This window comes from Coregonus lavaretus (genome assembly GCF_964263955.1).
Source record: "Coregonus lavaretus genome assembly, chromosome: 7".
Lineage (NCBI taxonomy): Eukaryota > Metazoa > Chordata > Actinopteri > Salmoniformes > Salmonidae > Coregonus > Coregonus lavaretus.
In genome coordinates, this window is record NC_139994.1 from 59,695,699 (window position 1) to 59,712,579 (window position 16,881).

A 16,881-nucleotide genomic window follows, 5' to 3' on the forward strand; every position below is an offset into this window, starting at 1 on the left:
AGGGTGGAGGGGCTCAGACCCAGACAGGGTGGAGGGGCTCAGACCCAGACAGGGTGGAGGGGCTCAGACCCAGACAGGGTGGAGGGGCTCAGACCCAGACAGGGTGGAGGGGCTCAGACCCAGACAGGGTGGAGGGGCTCAGACCCAGACAGGGTGGAGGGGCTCAGACCCAGACAGGGTGGAGGGGCTCAGACCCAGACAGGGTGGCGGGGCTCAGACCCAGACAGGGTGGCGGGGCTCAGACCCAGACAGGGTGGCGGGGCTCAGACCCAGACAGGGTGGAGGGGCTCAGACCCAGACAGGGTGGAGGGGCTCAGACCCAGACAGGGTGGAGGGGCTCAGACCCAGACAGGGTGGAGGGGCTCAGACCCAGACAGGGTGGAGGGGCTCAGACCCAGACAGGGTGGAGGGGCTCAGACCCAGGCCTTAAGCAGGCATAGAGCAGAGAGTGTAGTGGATCCCTCCGCAGTGCCTCTCATCCTCCAGTGCCGGTGCCGGTACTGGGGTGGGGGGCTCCTAGAGATGGGGCATAAGGGCTGGAGGAAGGGGCCATCTATCCAAGGACAGCTAGGACCCCTCTGGGACAACCAACCTGAGCCATTTTTAGAGTTTTTGCTCATCGTGCACACAAAGTGAACTTGAACTTCTCTCTGCTTCCTTAAAATAAGGTGGCAATCTTGGGATTATCTTGGACCTACAGTGCCGTTGACCTAAATAATGCGACAGAGAGGAGCAGGCAGTAAAGACTGGAAATAGATCCGCTTGCTGTCATTTGTAGGCCTTGTCAGTTTTCTGATGGGGGTAAGAACAGGCAGCAGGGGGTTCTGGGAGAGGTTAGAGAGAGCTGAGGAATTACTCAACTAATTCCAAACACGCGCTATTCTTCATTACTGTGCTGCTTGTTTGAGTATATAATGCTACACTATGCCTCCTTTTTCAAGTGCTTGATGCCAATTTATTCCATTGAAATTTCAACCTACTCCATTGGAAATCAATGTACTTATCACTACACCATCAATAGATGGCTTGATCAATTACTGTACACAGCAATTAGATCTGTGGATTAATCAGTTCATCACGTGTCAGGGTGCGTGTCTAGCATATATGCTGTACCCGGTATGGTACATTACATGCATGCCTGAAGACATCTTCCCTTAAAAACAGGCTTTAAACCTGAACTCTGTGCAAACTTCCCTAAAGAAAACGTGATTCTCCCTTGCCACGCACCATGGGTGTCAGTCAGTGGCTTTGGTGTTGGCCCTGTTGCTGCTAGTAATTGAGTAGGTCTGGCCTCCAGTTGGGGCAGTTTGAAAATTCCAACAGTCAGACACTGTTGAAAGAGGGAGGAGCCTCGCTGCCCTGCTAAATTGCAATTAGTGCAGGCGGCAGAGTGTCAGCAACATAGGAAACAGATGGGATACAGTTACATGGCTTCTAGGGGTGGGGGGAGGGCTCGGTTGAAGATTGCGTAGTGGGGGTGGGATGAAAGGTTTCCAGGCCTCAAATATGAAGTTCTTGGTCTGGCCTAGAGTAGGAGAAGGGCTAGAGAGAGAGGGGGATGGAAGGCATTACAGCGGCAGCCGAGCAAGAGAGAAGGACAGGGAGAGAGAGAGAGAGAGGAGAGGGAGGATGGAGGATAGCAGGCGAGCAGCGTAACAGAACCATACACTTGCCTTGAGGAGACTGAATGAGAGATACAGGCGAAGAGGAAAGAAAGGAATCTGAAAAAATTAAAAGGACAGAAGAATGAACATCCTACAGTAGCAGAAAATAATTCCTATCCCCATAACAACCAAAGCACACCCACCCACCCACCCAGTCCACCCACCCTGTCCCCCATTTTACACATTAACAAAAGAATGACATTGACTGGATGCCTAGTAGGGCTTCCGCTAATCCAACCTTATATCAACTATACAATATTGTATGCTCTGTGTCAGAAGCTATGGTAAAATAACTACTAACATGCTAGCCCCATGCAACTGGTAGCGTCTACCAGTTTACTACCAATAAACACCTATGATAAATTTTATCCATGCATTTAACATTTCCTATGCAGGCAAAGACAATAACAGAGAAATATAACCAAAAAACAAACTATGACAAACACAAATTCTTCTTTACTACACACAAATAACAATGCTTCCGACAACATCACTCTATTCATAACATACTATTGTATGGTATTTTCCATGTAATTTTTATGCAATTTGTACCTATTTCTCCTATGGTTTACAATACCCAATGCCAATCAGGCACCCACATTGCACTCACTTGATGGTAATTACATAACCTAGAGTGAACACATTTTCTACCTCACTTCTGAATCTCATGTGATCTTGAAGAACAAGAAACAGCTTTTGAGGAGTAATAGTACCGTCTAACAGCCTCCATGAATATCTAAGGAGGTACAAGGTTTTGCTTTTCCTTCCTCACACATTTAACAGCTCGGAACACCAGAGGGAATTTCCTCAGCTGTGAGTGGGATGGGATGGCAACAATGACGTATAGAAATCCTGGATTGCTGATGCTATGTATTGAGCATTGAGAGGCTTTGAAGCCACCGGCGGCCATATTGGCACTCCCCAGTAGGAGCAGTCCTCCATAGGAATGAATGGAATTCTACAGTACTTTAAATGTTTCAAGGACAAAATTACATGTATTTAAGTCTTTTTTTGTTTAAGTGCAGACAGTAACACTAGTAACCTTAAAACATTATACTTTCAGGAAAACTTTAATGCATTTTTCATTTAGCTCACATAACTTAAAAAGTATGCATTAAGGTGTCTGTAATAGAATAAATGTGGCAAAAACTAATGTAGACATTAAATGTATTTCTATAGCTTCCAAAATATTTTTTACAACGGTGGGAGAGTGCCAAGATGGAGGCACAGTGGCTTCAACACAGCGCCCCCTATCAGTGATCTAGTGTATGCATGCAGGCACTTAAATATTTTGCTTTGCCCATTCACCCTCTGAATGGCACACATACACAATCCATGTCTCAATTGTCTCAAGGCTTAAAAATCCTTCTTTAACCTGTCTCCTCCCCTTAATCTACACTGATTGAAGTGGATTTAAGAAGTGACATCAATAAGAGATCATAGCTTTCACCTGGTCAGTCTCTGTCATGGAAAGAGCAATGTTCTTAATGTTTTGTAGACTCAGTATACAGTACCAGTCAAAAGTTTGGACACACCTACTCATGCAAGGGTTTTTCTATATTTTTAACATTGTAGAATAATAGTAAAGACATCAAAACTATGAAATAACACATATGGAATCATGTAGTAACCAAAAAAGTGTTAAACAAATCAAAATATATTTTATATTTGAGATTCTTCAAATAGCCACCCTTCGCCTTGATGACAGCTTTGCACAATCTTGGCATTCTCTCAACCAGCTTCATGAGGTAGTCACCTGGAATGCATTTCAATTAACAGGTGTGCCTTGTTAAAAGTGAATTTGTGGAATTTCTTTCCTTCTTAATGCGTTTGAGCCAATCAGTTGTGTTGTGACAAGGTGGGGGGGGGGGGGGGGGTATACAGAAGATAGTCTTTTACCAAATAGGGCTAAGTCCATATTATGGCAAGAACAGCTCAAATAAGCAAAGAGAAACGACAGTCCATTATTACTTTAAGACATGAAGGTCAGTCAATACGAAACATTTCAAGAACTTTGAAAGTTTATTCAAGTGAAGTCTCAAAAACCATCAAGCACTATGATGAAACTGGCTCTCATGAGGACCGCCACAGGAATGGAAGACCCTGAGTTACCTCTGCTGCAGAGGATAAGTTCATTAGAAATGAACTTGCAGCCCAAATAAATGCTTCACAGAGTTCAAGTAACAGACACATAAACATCAACTGTTCAGAGGGGACTGTGTGAATCAGGCCGTCATGGTCGAATTGCTGCAAAGAAACCACTACTAAAGGACACCAATAAGAAGAAGAGACTTGCTTGGGCCAAGAAACACGAGCAATGGACATTAGACCGGTGGAAATGTGTCCTTTGGTCTGGAGTCCAAATTGGAGATTTTTGTTTCCAACCGCCATGGCTTTGTGAGACGCAGTGTGGGTGAACGGATGATCTCCGCATGTGTATTTCCCACCGTAAAGCATGGAGGAGGTGGTGTTATGGTGTGGGGGTGCTTTGCTGGTGACACTGTCTGTGATTGATTTAGAATTCAAGGCACACTTAACCAGCATGGCTACCACAGCATTCTGCAGCGATACATCATCCCATCTGGTGTGGGCTTAGTGGGACTATCATTGGTTTTTCAACAGGACAATGACCCAACACACCTCCAGGCTGTGTAAGGGCTATTTTACTATGAAGGAGAGTGATGGAATGCTGCATCAGATGACCTGGTCTCCACAATCCCCCGACCTCAACCCAATTGAGATGTTTTGGGATGAGTCGGACGGCAGAGTGAAGGAAAAGCACAGAACAAGTGCTCAGCATATGTGGGAACTCCTTCAAGACCGTTGGAAAAGCATTACAGGTGAAGCTGGTTGAGAGTATGGCAAGATTGTGCAAAGCTGTCATCAAGGCAAAGGGTGGCTACTTTGAAGAATCTCAAATATAAAATATATTTGATTTGTTTAACACTTTTTTGGTTACTACATGATTACGTGTTATTTCATAGTTTTGAGGTCTTCACTATTATTCTACAATGTTAAAAATAAAGAAAAACCCTTGAATGAGTAGGTGTGTTCAAACTTTCGACTGGTACTGTCTGTCTGTCTGTCTGTAATACATGGTAAAGTTAATGAGCCGGTAAATCAAGAAGTGTCATCTTCGCCCCAAAATGATTGATGTAGGAGACTGGCTGGTCAGGTTGACGAGCCCTTGCTATGCAACATTCCTCTTTTTAAGACTCGCCCAGACTCTCACTCTACCTATGCACTCTCACTCTCACTCTACTATCAACTTTCCACTTCTTTCACTGACAATTCCAAATAGCCTGAAACCATTTTTAGTAGCGTGCAAGTACATGAACCATTTCAGATGGAAAAGTATCCTCACAGTGTAAAAAAAAAAAACACAACCTCAAAGAGTCACTTATCTAAGAAGATCTATGGAAGAGAACCACTCCCTTTTAGCGGACTGATCCCAAGACGAAAAATGTGCTTCTTATAGCTCATGTTTCCAACACTTCCAGCCTTCTGACAAATCTCTCATGGGTGGCAGACATGAGTAGGAAGTGAACCTGCTTTGGCACCATGCCGCCCTATTCTCTGCTATTGGATCTGGATGTAGGCTCATCTATGGGGGGTTGGATGTTGGAGCCCCTGGGGGCCGATGGTACACAACTGGATGGGGGGGGGCAGTTTGCTGCCTCAGCCCGATTCACTGACCTTAGAGATGATATAGTCCGCCAGAGCAGAGCGCCAGCCAGAGACAGGGAGAGAAAACCAAAGGCGTAGACTGGGAGAGGGAGCCAAAAGTACCCCATGTTCTCTCCAGACTCTCTCACAAACTACAGCCATGGTCTTATCTGCAGGCTCCTCATTGCATTGGCCTAGATTCTGGATCATTCCTCAGCCTGTATCTGTTTCACTGCATCTTATTGCTCTCAAGCTAAAACCAGCAGAATGTTGATTCCCTACTCCACAAAATGCAGCATTTCACCTAATAATGTCACTAGTCCAAAGGAATCTTTAGTCACTACTGTATATTTAGTGTAGCTTGGACTAACACACATCTGTCAAACTAAACATAAACCTCTTGCCATTTTCTGACCTTGACCGTCGTTCTAATTGAAAACGGGTGGAAATCCAGATCAAATGTCCATATGAAACCGGAGAGCCGGCAGAGCACCGGATTTAGCTCTGATAACGGACGGTGAAATGACAATATCGATGAGTTTGAATAATGTATCTCCAGTCCAGTCCAGTAGTTGCTTTGGTTTTACCGGCAGTGGTTTAACTTCCTATTAACAGATTGGTCAATAGAAGATACAGGAAGAAAGGATATAGCACTGAATCAAACACTTTTGCCAACTCGAACGTCATGAATAGCATTTCTTCGGAGTCATACGGAATTCATTGTAACACGAATTCTTCTGTACTGTCTAACCAAGAGTAGGACCCATGGACATTCTGCCGCCTTAGCTAAAGGGTTCCATTGATTGAGCTTGCGCAATCACCTTGTAAAATAATAGTGGGGGGGGTGGCTTTTCATGAACTAAATAACCCTGACAATCAACTGGCTCAATGCACTTTTAGATGCGAGATCTCAGGTTGATCTCTCTGGTCACTTCCTTAGTGATGTCACTCAAGTGTGTTGAGAAGGAAGTAGGCATAAAAAAAAGAGACTGGCCAACACTGGCCTCAACAGATGTTAGGATACGAAAGTACATGACACAATGAATGACACAGCACTAGCCTGGTCTGTGCCCCATTGCATTCAGATGAAACCTCCGCTGGCATCAGTAGATTTATATAGGTTCATTTGTTTTCCTCCAGACCGGGTGCTTTGTTAACTCTGCCACGTGATATCTGATACTGTATGACAGTAGCGCCAAGGGACCAGGGAGGTCTTTAACTCTGCCACGTGATATCTGATACTGTATGACAGTAGCGCCAAGGGACCAGGGAGGTCTTTAACTCTGCCACGTGATATCTGATACTGTATGACAGTAGCGCCAAGGGACCAGGGAGGTCTTTAACTCTGCCACGTGATATCTGATACTGTATGACAGTAGCGCCAAGGGACCAGGGAGGTCTTTAACTCTGCCACGTGATATCTGATACTGTATGACAGTAGCGCCAAGGGACCAGGGAGGTCTTTAACTCTGCCACGTGATATCTGATACTGTATGACAGTAGCGCCAAGGGACCAGGGAGGTCTTTAACTCTGCCACGTGATATCTGATACTGTATGACAGTAGCGCCAAGGGACCAGGGAGGTCTTTAACTCTGCCACGTGATATCTGATACTGTATGACAGTAGCGCCAAGGGACCAGGGAGGTCTTTAACTCTGCCACGTGATATCTGATACTGTATGACAGTAGCGCCAAGGGACCAGGGAGGTCTTTAACTCTGCCACGTGATATCTGATACTGTATGACTGTAGCGCCAAGGGACCAGTGAGGTCTTTAGTGTCATCGTTAAATCATACAGCCGAGGTAAGGGGGAAAAAATGTGTAATGACAAGACAGCAAGTAACAGGCATCTGGTCTGTGTGACCCAGGCCAAATGAAAGAATGTGAGATGGACAACTGAACACCTGACAATTTAGCATTGACTTCAGAAAAATGCCCAAAATGCGAAGGCAATGCGAATTTCTTGGAGATTAGTTCAAAAACAGCTTATATGTACACTTGTTAACACTCTGGCCTAAATATTAGTCCCCTTTGAAATATGTACCAGTTAGTAAACGCCTTTGTAACACACCCACTTTGAGGTAATGCAACTGGTATTCAGGGTACAACAGATTACAGAAGCATTCCACGTTTGCAATATGAGCTGTAGCACTTTTCAGCATGACTTTGAAATGATATACAGTAAACTACATTTAAAGGGGTTTGTTGTTAACATATGGTAAAGTCAGCCTGTAATGCATAGCCTGTTCGTCAACCAATAAAGTAATGGTTTTCTATTTAAGAGCAGTTTGTACATCGATCATCTGATTAGGCTACTTTACAGTATAACATTTATTTTACTATTATTGCCCCATTAGCATTTGCCAATATAGCCTAATATACAGCAAGTTACAGTCTAATATACAGCAAGTTACAGTCTAATATACAGCAAGTTACAGTCTAATATACACAGCTCCAAATGTACTCCCAACAGATGCTTGTGTTAAGTTTCATTAGTGAAACATGGTTTGCTGAAGAGATGGGATTAATCTATTTGAAATGCCCCTCCCTAATGGACAATAAACTGTCAGTTTGAAGATGGTTGCAGAGACCGTACATATGCATCCAGAGACAAAAAATAAAATAAAAACAGACCATAGAATCTATGCATCATTGTGAACGAATGAGAGGGATTGGACTGTGAAGCACTAATATTCTTGCATGGGTTTGTTTACCAATGCAGAGGCCATTTGGCAACAGAAAAAAGACAGCGCGCCTTTAAGAGGTCCTCCCTTAATTTGCCGTTGCCCAATAACAATCAATGATGTATATAAACCCTGGCTTGCTGATGCGTCCACGTATTGGCCATTAAGAGGCTTTGAAGCCATCGGTCGGCCATATGGCCACTCCCCAGTAGGAATGGAATTCTACAGTATTTCAATTACATGTTTCAAAAACAAAATTACATATATTTAAGTATGTTTTTGTTGTAGCGGAGACAGTAACATTAGTAATCTCTAAAAAGTATACTTTAAGGAAAATGTTTTAAAATATTTGTTATATGTTAAGCTCACAATTTTAAAAGTATGCAGTAAGGTGTCTGTAATAGAATAAATGTGGCAAAAACGAATGTAGACGTTAATAAATACATTTATATAGCTTCCAAAATATATATATATATATATATTTTTTACAACGGTGGGAGAGTGCCAAGATTGAGGCACGGTGACTTCAAAACAGCGCCCCCTGTTTAGTATATATAAATAATTGGTAACAATGCATCTGCAGTGCAGATCACCGTCGCTGCAATATGTAGCCATTTCACCGCGGCCCAAATAGAGAATAAAATGTGTCACCACATTCTTCTCCCTTGTCTGGTAAATAAAAAGTTCAGTCAAAGCAGAGGTTGAGGGAACTTTGTCAAAGCACACAAAAGACAAACCCAGAGGCCTCGCAACCAGCGGGAGACTAGTTTGGTGTTCCATCAAATCCTGGTGCGCGTTTCTCGAGCCAACTACGGGTAGGTATCCGTGTTCTAAAACAATTTCTCGTCAGTGGAGTATTGTTCGATTCCGTAAAGGGCGGCGGGTCAAGCATAATGTCTAATATTAGGATATTTAGCACCCCTTTAACGCCCACAATAATGCAAAATACCTCGTATCAGTTTACAAGGCCTGGACTATTTGTTTAACAACTTGACCATGTCAAGTGCTTACAGAGACGAGGCCAAGATAATAGTTAACGTTAACCTACTCGACGAACAAATAAGTGTAGGACTAAGCATTTTAAATGTACCTCCCTTTCACAGTCCTAAAACACAAATGTGTTTTTTTGACAGTCTTACATTAGAGCAACAGGCTACTTTATTTCAAAGCACCTGTGTTACTGAACGTTTAAACACCATTTCTATGTTGACTATTTCAATGTTTCTGTTGAATGACATCTATCTTACCCGACATTTTTGAGTCTTTGGCCGCAACAGAGTTCTGTCCATCGGCAAGCCCGTGCGACGAAGATATCTGGGCGGACTGGGTCATTGAATCTGCCATTTTCCTATAATTTCACAATATTCTGCACGGTAGCGGCGAGAAAAAAAAAAATGTTTTGTCTGTTATCGCTGTCCTCTAAATAGCTTCTTCTTCCGACTTCCCTCCTATTCCCCAAGAGCGGGGTGCAAGTGTCACGGAGCCTGTGCACCTTCACGCGCACGTTCCAAGTACTGAAGGAAAGAAAGAGCGAAACAAGGCGGACGTTTGACGTTCGCTCATTTAAAGGGCTATACCCAACATTTTCCCATTGTGTTTATAAATGTATAGCCTATTTATGGCAAAATACCTACCACATTTTATTATGCAAACATGACCCTATGTTTTCTAATTTGAGAATGTAAATAGGCCTTATAAAGTGCTTAGGCTATAATAAAAACGAAGCCCAGTGTAGGCCTATGCACAGAGATGGCAGTTTTCTGTTACATGCAGTGGTGACTGGTCATTCAGGACAGGTGGGGGCAGAGCCTGTTTTGAGCCCCACATTTTTACCCAAAATAAATGTTACCCTGTTTTTGTGGCATTAATACGTGTCACATATCAGTTTGCAAACAATGTAAAAAAATAAAATAATAATAAAATCTCTGAGTTAATAAACCTGCATACAAATAATGTCTATTTTTTTGCTTTCGTGAGTAAGGCAGCTCCAACATTCTGGTGTTTCTGCCTAGCTCAGTGCTTTCTGTGGTGGTGGGGCAGCCAGCGGAAAATACGAAGCGTAGGGGTTGGTAATGTTCTCGAGTTGCGCCGTGATTGGGTAATGTTCTCTAGTTGTGCTGTGATTGGCTCAGTGTCCTGTCACTCATGGGGACACTACATCACCACCAAATCTAAGGGTAGAGCTTGAGAAGTTACATTAGAAGTGCCCATCCAAGAAGGCTCAAGGTCATTGGTAGAGCATGGCGCTTGCAACGTCAGGGTTGTGGGTTCGATTCCCACGGGGGACCAGTATGAAAAAATGTATGCACTCACTAACCGTAAGTCGCTCTGGATAAGAGCGTCTGCTAAATGACTAAAATGTAAAATGTAAATGTCACAGATAAAATGACGTCAAATCACGTTATATCTACAGTAGCTTTCATGTCAACATCATACTTTCAAAATCTTAGCTAGCAAGCTAGCAGTCATCATCATGAATCAAGTCGACAATCTACTGGCAAATGCGTTTTAATCCTTGTCATATGAAGATAAATAATGAAGAGAAATTATAGATAAAACGTATCGGTGCTCATCTGCCATTGGACATAAACATTACACAACAAGTTAGAAATCACAAATTCAACAATGAGTGGTTTGCAAGGAATTAGTGGCTAACTGCTAGCATTACAAAGCAATCACTAGCCTGCTATTCAGTGGAGTGGCTGTGTGGTCCCAAGTCTGGGTTTAAGGGTCTCTTTTCCAAGCTTAACATGATGAACATTCAACATTGGCCATGCTGTCAATCCAGCATGATTTCTGCTGCGCTCAAAACAACTGTTAACTCTGAACTGGGAAATCTGACTTCAGTGAGTTCAAGACAACTGGGAACTTGAGAAAAAACTAGCTCCGACTGGGAAAATAAGTTTCGAACGGTCATTCAACTCAGAATTGTAAGTCGGGAACTCAGGCCTCTTTCTAGAGCTATGACCTGAAGATCACTGACGTCATCATGATTTGACCTTGTTTTTTTTCAGAGTTCCCAGTTGTCTTGAAAGCGCCGTAAATCCAGAGAATGCCAGACTTTGATGACAAAATTTGCCCACGAAGGACCACCGCGCCACCTTCCTGTTCAAGTGAGCACAGCACAACAAGGTGAGTCCAAAAATGTATTGTATGCTGCTGCATAAATGATGTAATATGCCAGGGAGAAACAGTGGCTTGCGAAAGTATTCACCCCCCTTGGCATTTTTCCTATTTTGTTGCCTTACAACCTGGAATTAAAATTGATTTTTTGGCGGTTTGTATGATTTGATTTACACAACATGCCTACCACTTTGAAGATACAAAATATTTTTTCTTGTGAAACAAATAAGAAATAAGACAAAAAAAACAGAACTTGAGCATGCATAACTATTCACCCCCCCCCCCCCCCCCCCCCCCCCCCCCCAAAGTCAATACTTTGTAGAGCCACCTTTTGCAGCAATTACAGCTGCAAGTCTCTTAGGGTATGTCTCTATAAGCTTGGCACATCTAGCCACTGGGATTTTTGCCCATTCTTCAAGGCAAAACTGCTCCAGCTCCTTCAAGTTGGATGGGTTCCGCTGGTGTACAGCAATCTTTAAGTCATCCCACAGATTATCAGTTGGATTGAGGTCTGGGCTTTGACTAGGCCATTCCAAGACATTTAAAGGTTTCCCCTTAAACCACTCGAGTGTTGCTTTAGCAGTATGCTTAGGGTCATTGTCCTGCTGGAAGGTGAACCTCCGTCCCAGTCTCAAATCTCTGGAAGACTGAAACAGGTTTCCCTCAAGAATTTCCCTGTATTTAGCGCCATCCATCATTCCTTCAATTCTGACAAGTTTCCCAGTCCTTGCCGATGAAAAACATCCCCACAGCATGATGCTGCCACCACCATGCTTCACTGTGGGGATGGTGTTCTCGGGGTGATGAGAGGTGTTGGGTTTGCGCCAGACATAGCGTTTTCCTTGATGGGCAAAAAGCTAAATTTTAGTCTCATCTGACCAGATTACCTTCTTCCATATGTTTGGGGAGTCTCCCACATGCCTTTTGGTGAACATCAAACATGTTTGCTTATTTTTATTTTCAAGCAATGGCTTTTTTTCTGGCCACTCTTCCGTAAAGCCCAGCTCTGTGGAGTGTACGGCTTAAAGGGGTCATATGGACAGATACTCCAATCTCTGCTGTGGAGCTTTGCAGCTCCTTCAGGGTTATCTTTGGTCTCTTTGTTGCCTCTCTGATTAATGACCTCCTTGCCTGGTCCGTGAGTTTTGGTGGGCGGCCCTCTCTTGGCAGGTTTGTTGTGGTGCCATATTCTTTCAATTTTTTAATAATGTATTTAATGGTGCTCCGTGGGATGTTCAACGTTTCTGATATTTCTTTATAACCCAACCCTGATCTGTACTTCTCCACAACTTTGTCCCTGACCTGTTTGGAGAGCCCCTTGGTCTTCATGGTGCTGCTTGCTTGGTGGTGCCCCTTACATAGTGGTGTTGCAGAATCTGGGGCCTTTCACAACAGGTGTATATATATTGAGATCATGTGACACTTAGATTGCACACAGGTGGACTTTATTTAACTAATTAGGTGACTTCTGAAGGTAATTGGTTGCACCAGATCTTATTTAGGGGCTTCATAGCAAAGGGGGTGAATACATATGCACGCACCACTTTTCCGTTATTAATTTATTCGATTTTTTGAAACAAGTAATTATTTTCATTTCATTTCACCAATTTGGACTATTTTGTGTATGTCCATTACATGAAATCCAAATAAAAATCTATTTAAATTACAGGTTTTAATGCAACAAAATAGGAAAAACACCAAGAGGGATTAATACTTTTGCAAGGCACTGTATGTATACTGTAGCTAAGAAAGTAATACTAAGTGTATGTTGTGTAGTATGTTGTGTTAGTAGCCCATGTGCCTCATCCTAATTTGGTCTATTTTCCCCTCTTAATTGTGCCTACTGTTCTGACTTGGTGGTGCACATGTAGGTTATAACCTGTTTTAGAGAAATGTAATCATCAAATATTATAAGAGCTTTCATTGTCTGCTTATATGCCCCCTTTATTTATCCTACAGTTCTGACTTGGTGTACAGGGAGAACACTGTAAGAACGGCCTATGTTCTGAATTCTGTCGCTGTACATTTCAAAAGTGCTGAACAAGTAGTTATATTGACTACGTCCGTCCTAGCTCGCTCATAAATGTCTTAATCGAAATTATGGATTGCCACTTATCCGCTTGTTGTCCCCTTATGCCATAGTTTGTACATCTCAATTGTCAGTAGAAACCACATTTGTTTAAGCAGGTCAGCCATTTTAGCTATGTTTTTTTTTCAAGGCAGTAAATGAGGCTGAATGAACTGTTTCGCTGCCAGACAAGGTTCAGCTGATAGCCAGGTGTAGCAGTAGTAAGGTGTTGGGAGTGGGACTGCTGATGGGACTCTGCTGTTGGGACAGCTTCATGTAGGCCCTAACAGTTTGTGGGCACCGTTTGTCACCGTTATAGAGCAATGAATGTATTGTTTAGTGTTGTGTAGTGGCTTTGCTGGCATGCATCCCCAAATATTTTTTGTTTGTTTGCCCCACCAAGATTTACATGCTAAAATCGCCACTGGTTACATGTATTTTACAAAAATATAAACGCAAAATGCAACAATGTCATAGATCTTTTACTGAGTTAGAGTTCATATGAGGAAATCAGTCAATTGAAATAAATTAATTAGGCCCTAATCCAGGGTTCTTCAATTCCGGTCCTGGAGGGCCGAAACACCTCTGTTTTTCATCCTCTCCTTCTAATCAGGGGCTAATTCAGACCTGGGACACCAGGTGAGTGCAATTAACTACCAGGTAGAAATAAAAAACAGAAGTGTTTCGGCCCTCCAGGACCGGAATTGAAGAACCCTGCCCTAATCTATGGATTTCACATGACTGGGAATACAGATGTGCTTATGTTGGTCACAGATACCTTAAAAGAAAATGGGCCTCACAATGGGCCCCAATGGATCTTGTCACAACATTTTTGTGCATTCAAATTGCCATCGATAAAATGCAATTGTGTTCGTTGTCCATAGCTTATGCCTGCCCATACCATAACCCAACCGCCACCATGGGGCACTCTGTTTACAATGTTGACATCAGCAAACTGCGCGCCCACACGATGCCATACACGTGGTCTGCGGTTGTGAGGCCGGTTGGACATACTGCTAAATTCTCTAAAACAGGGGTGTCAAACGTACGGCCCGCGGGCCGGATCAGGCCCGCAAACGGGTTTAATCCGGCCCGCGAGATGATTAAAAAAAAAAATATATATAAAAAAATATATATATATATATATTATTTTGTAAAGTATACAAATGCGCTGCAATTTTTCTATAAAATAAACTGCTGTTCCAATTGCGTCCACTGGATGGCGCAATAGCAATTGTGTTAAGCAAGCAAACTGTTTATACCGGGGCAGAGCAAGTAGGTCAAGCACGTGCAGCCAATGAGCTACTTTGTTTTGCCCGCGATATTTATTACGGCTTCTACTTTTAACATTATGTGCTTTGGCACCCTCATTGCCCCAATATGTCTCTGTCAAAAAAGAGAAAAGTGGACGCAGAGTGCAGAGTGTTCCAAGAAAAATGGTCATCCTATTTAATCACGGAATTGAATGGGAAAGCTGTATGTTTGGTGTGTTCAGAGCATGTTGCAGTGCTGAAAGAATATAACCTTCGTCGCCACTATGTGAGTCTTCATGCCGACAAATATGACAACTTTCAAGGACAGCGGAGATGAGAGAAGGTGAATGAACTGTTGGCGGGTCTGAAGAAACAGCAGTCTGTGTTTACTCACAGCCGAGACATCAGTGACGCTGCAGTGAAAGCTAGCTACCTCATTGCTAATGAAATCGCAGTGGCTTCAAAACCATTTAGTGAGGGTGAATTTGTAAAAACATGCATGATGAAGGCAGCGGAGATTGTGTGCCCTGAAAAGCGGCAGGCTTTTGCAAATATCAGCCTGACAAGAAACAGAGTTGCAGACAGGATTTCCGATCTTTCAGTGGATTTGGACAGCCAGTTGAAGCAAAAAGTAAAGTCATTTATTGCGTTTTCGGTTGCAATTGATGAAAGCACGGACATTACAGATGTTGCACAACTGGCCATTTTTTCATCCGCGGAGTTGATGACACCGAGGAGTTCGTGGAGTTGGTGCCGATGACAGATACAACGACAGCAGCTGATATTTTTACCGCACTCGTCGGCGCGCTGGACAGGGTCGGAGTGGACTGGTCCCGCGCTGTCAGCCTGGCTACAGATGGTGCGCCCTCAATGATCGGGAAAAAAGCAGGCGTTGTGACAAAGTTCAGAGAGAAAGTGCAATCTGCAAATGGAGGACGTGATTTTTTGACTTTTCACTGTATTTTGCACCAGGAGGCTTTGTGTTGCAAGTCATTAAAGATGGATAACGTCATGAAGGTGGTCATCCAAACTGTTAATTTCATCCGATCCAGAAGCCTGAATCACCGTCAGTTTGACAGCCTTCTCAGAGAGAAAGACCACATCTATGGCCTGCCATACCACACTGAGGTAAGATGGTTAAGCCGAGGTGCTGTGCTGAGGCGTTTCTTTGATTTACGAGAAGAAATTGAACAGTTCATGGAAGAAAAGGGCAAACCAGTGTTAGAATTTCATTCCGCAGAATGGATGCTGGACCTTGCATTTATGGTGGATGTTACAGAGCACCTGAATAACTTGAACAAACAGCTGCAAGGGCGCAATAAAGTTGTCACGCAGTATTATGACAGCATACGTTCTTTCAAGTTGAAGCTGTCATTGTGGGAGATGCAACTTGCCGGTGGTGATGCAGCTCACTTCCCCTGTCTGAAAAATGTGTGCGCGACCCAACATATGGCAGACATGAAGCGGTAAAAAGATAAAATAACGGGACTGTTACGGGAGTTTGAGCAACGCTTTCAGATTTATGTTTATATGTTGTTTATTGTTGATGTGCTATTGTTTTTAATTGATTTTATTTTATTTGTATATTTAACCTATTCTTGACTCTGTGGTTCTTGCACTTGTTTGGGGAACAGGATTTCATTATTTTTATCTACATTTCTGCCTGAGAAATGACACCCTGATATAGTTCTGTGATCTGTGATATACTTCTGTGAATCACTGAGGCATTGTGTGTTTGTGTGTTTGTCCTCAGAACTTTCAAATAACTTGAGGTGTTTTATGATTAATAGTGATGTTGTGCTTTTGGACACTGTCCTCAGGCTCCAGCTTTATGTTTATATGTTTTTATGTTGATGTGCTATTGTTTTTAATTGATTTTATTTTATTTGTATATTTAACCTATTCTTGACTCTGTGGTTCTTACACTTGTTTGGGGAACAGGATTTCATTATTTTTATCTACATTTCTGCCTGAGAAATGACACCCTGATATAGTTATGTGATCTGTGATATACTTCTGTGAATCACTGAGGCATTGTGTGTTTGTGTGTTCTTTGTCCTCAGAACTTTCAAATAACTTGAGGTGTTTTATGATTAATAGTGATGTTGTGCTTTTGGACACTGTCCTCAGGCTCCAGCTTTATGTTTATATGTTTTTATGTTGATGTGCTATTGTTTTTAATTGATTTTATTTTATTTGTATATTTAACCTATTCTTGACTCTGTGGTTCTTGCACTTGTTTGGGGAACAGGATTTCATTATTTTTATCTACATTTCTGCCTGAGAAATGACACCCTGATATAGTTCTGTGATCTGTGAAACAGTTCTGTTAATCACTGAGGCATTGTGTGTTTGTGTGTTCTTTTTCTTTAGAATTTTCAAATAAACTTGACGTGTTTTATGATTAATAGTGATGTTGTGCT

General features: G+C 42.7%; 1 protein-coding gene across 2 annotated transcripts in view; it reads right to left on the reverse strand.

Annotated features, from left to right (window-relative positions):
• Positions 1-9,535, reverse strand: part of rtn3 (reticulon 3) — a 39,830-nt gene extending 30,295 nt beyond the window's left edge. The window contains exons 1-2 of one of the 2 annotated variants that reach the window (XM_084165485.1): positions 9,262-9,527; positions 1,668-1,721 (exon numbers count right to left, since the gene is read on the reverse strand). In XM_084165485.1, coding sequence (XP_084021611.1) covers positions 1,668-1,721; positions 9,262-9,358 — 151 coding nt within the window. In that variant the 5' untranslated portion in view covers positions 9,359-9,527. Of the gene's footprint in view, positions 1-1,667; positions 1,722-9,261 lie in introns of both variants that reach the window. The other variant, XM_084165486.1, reaches the window with a different exon arrangement.
• Between the last annotated feature and the right edge of the window lie 7,346 nt (positions 9,536-16,881).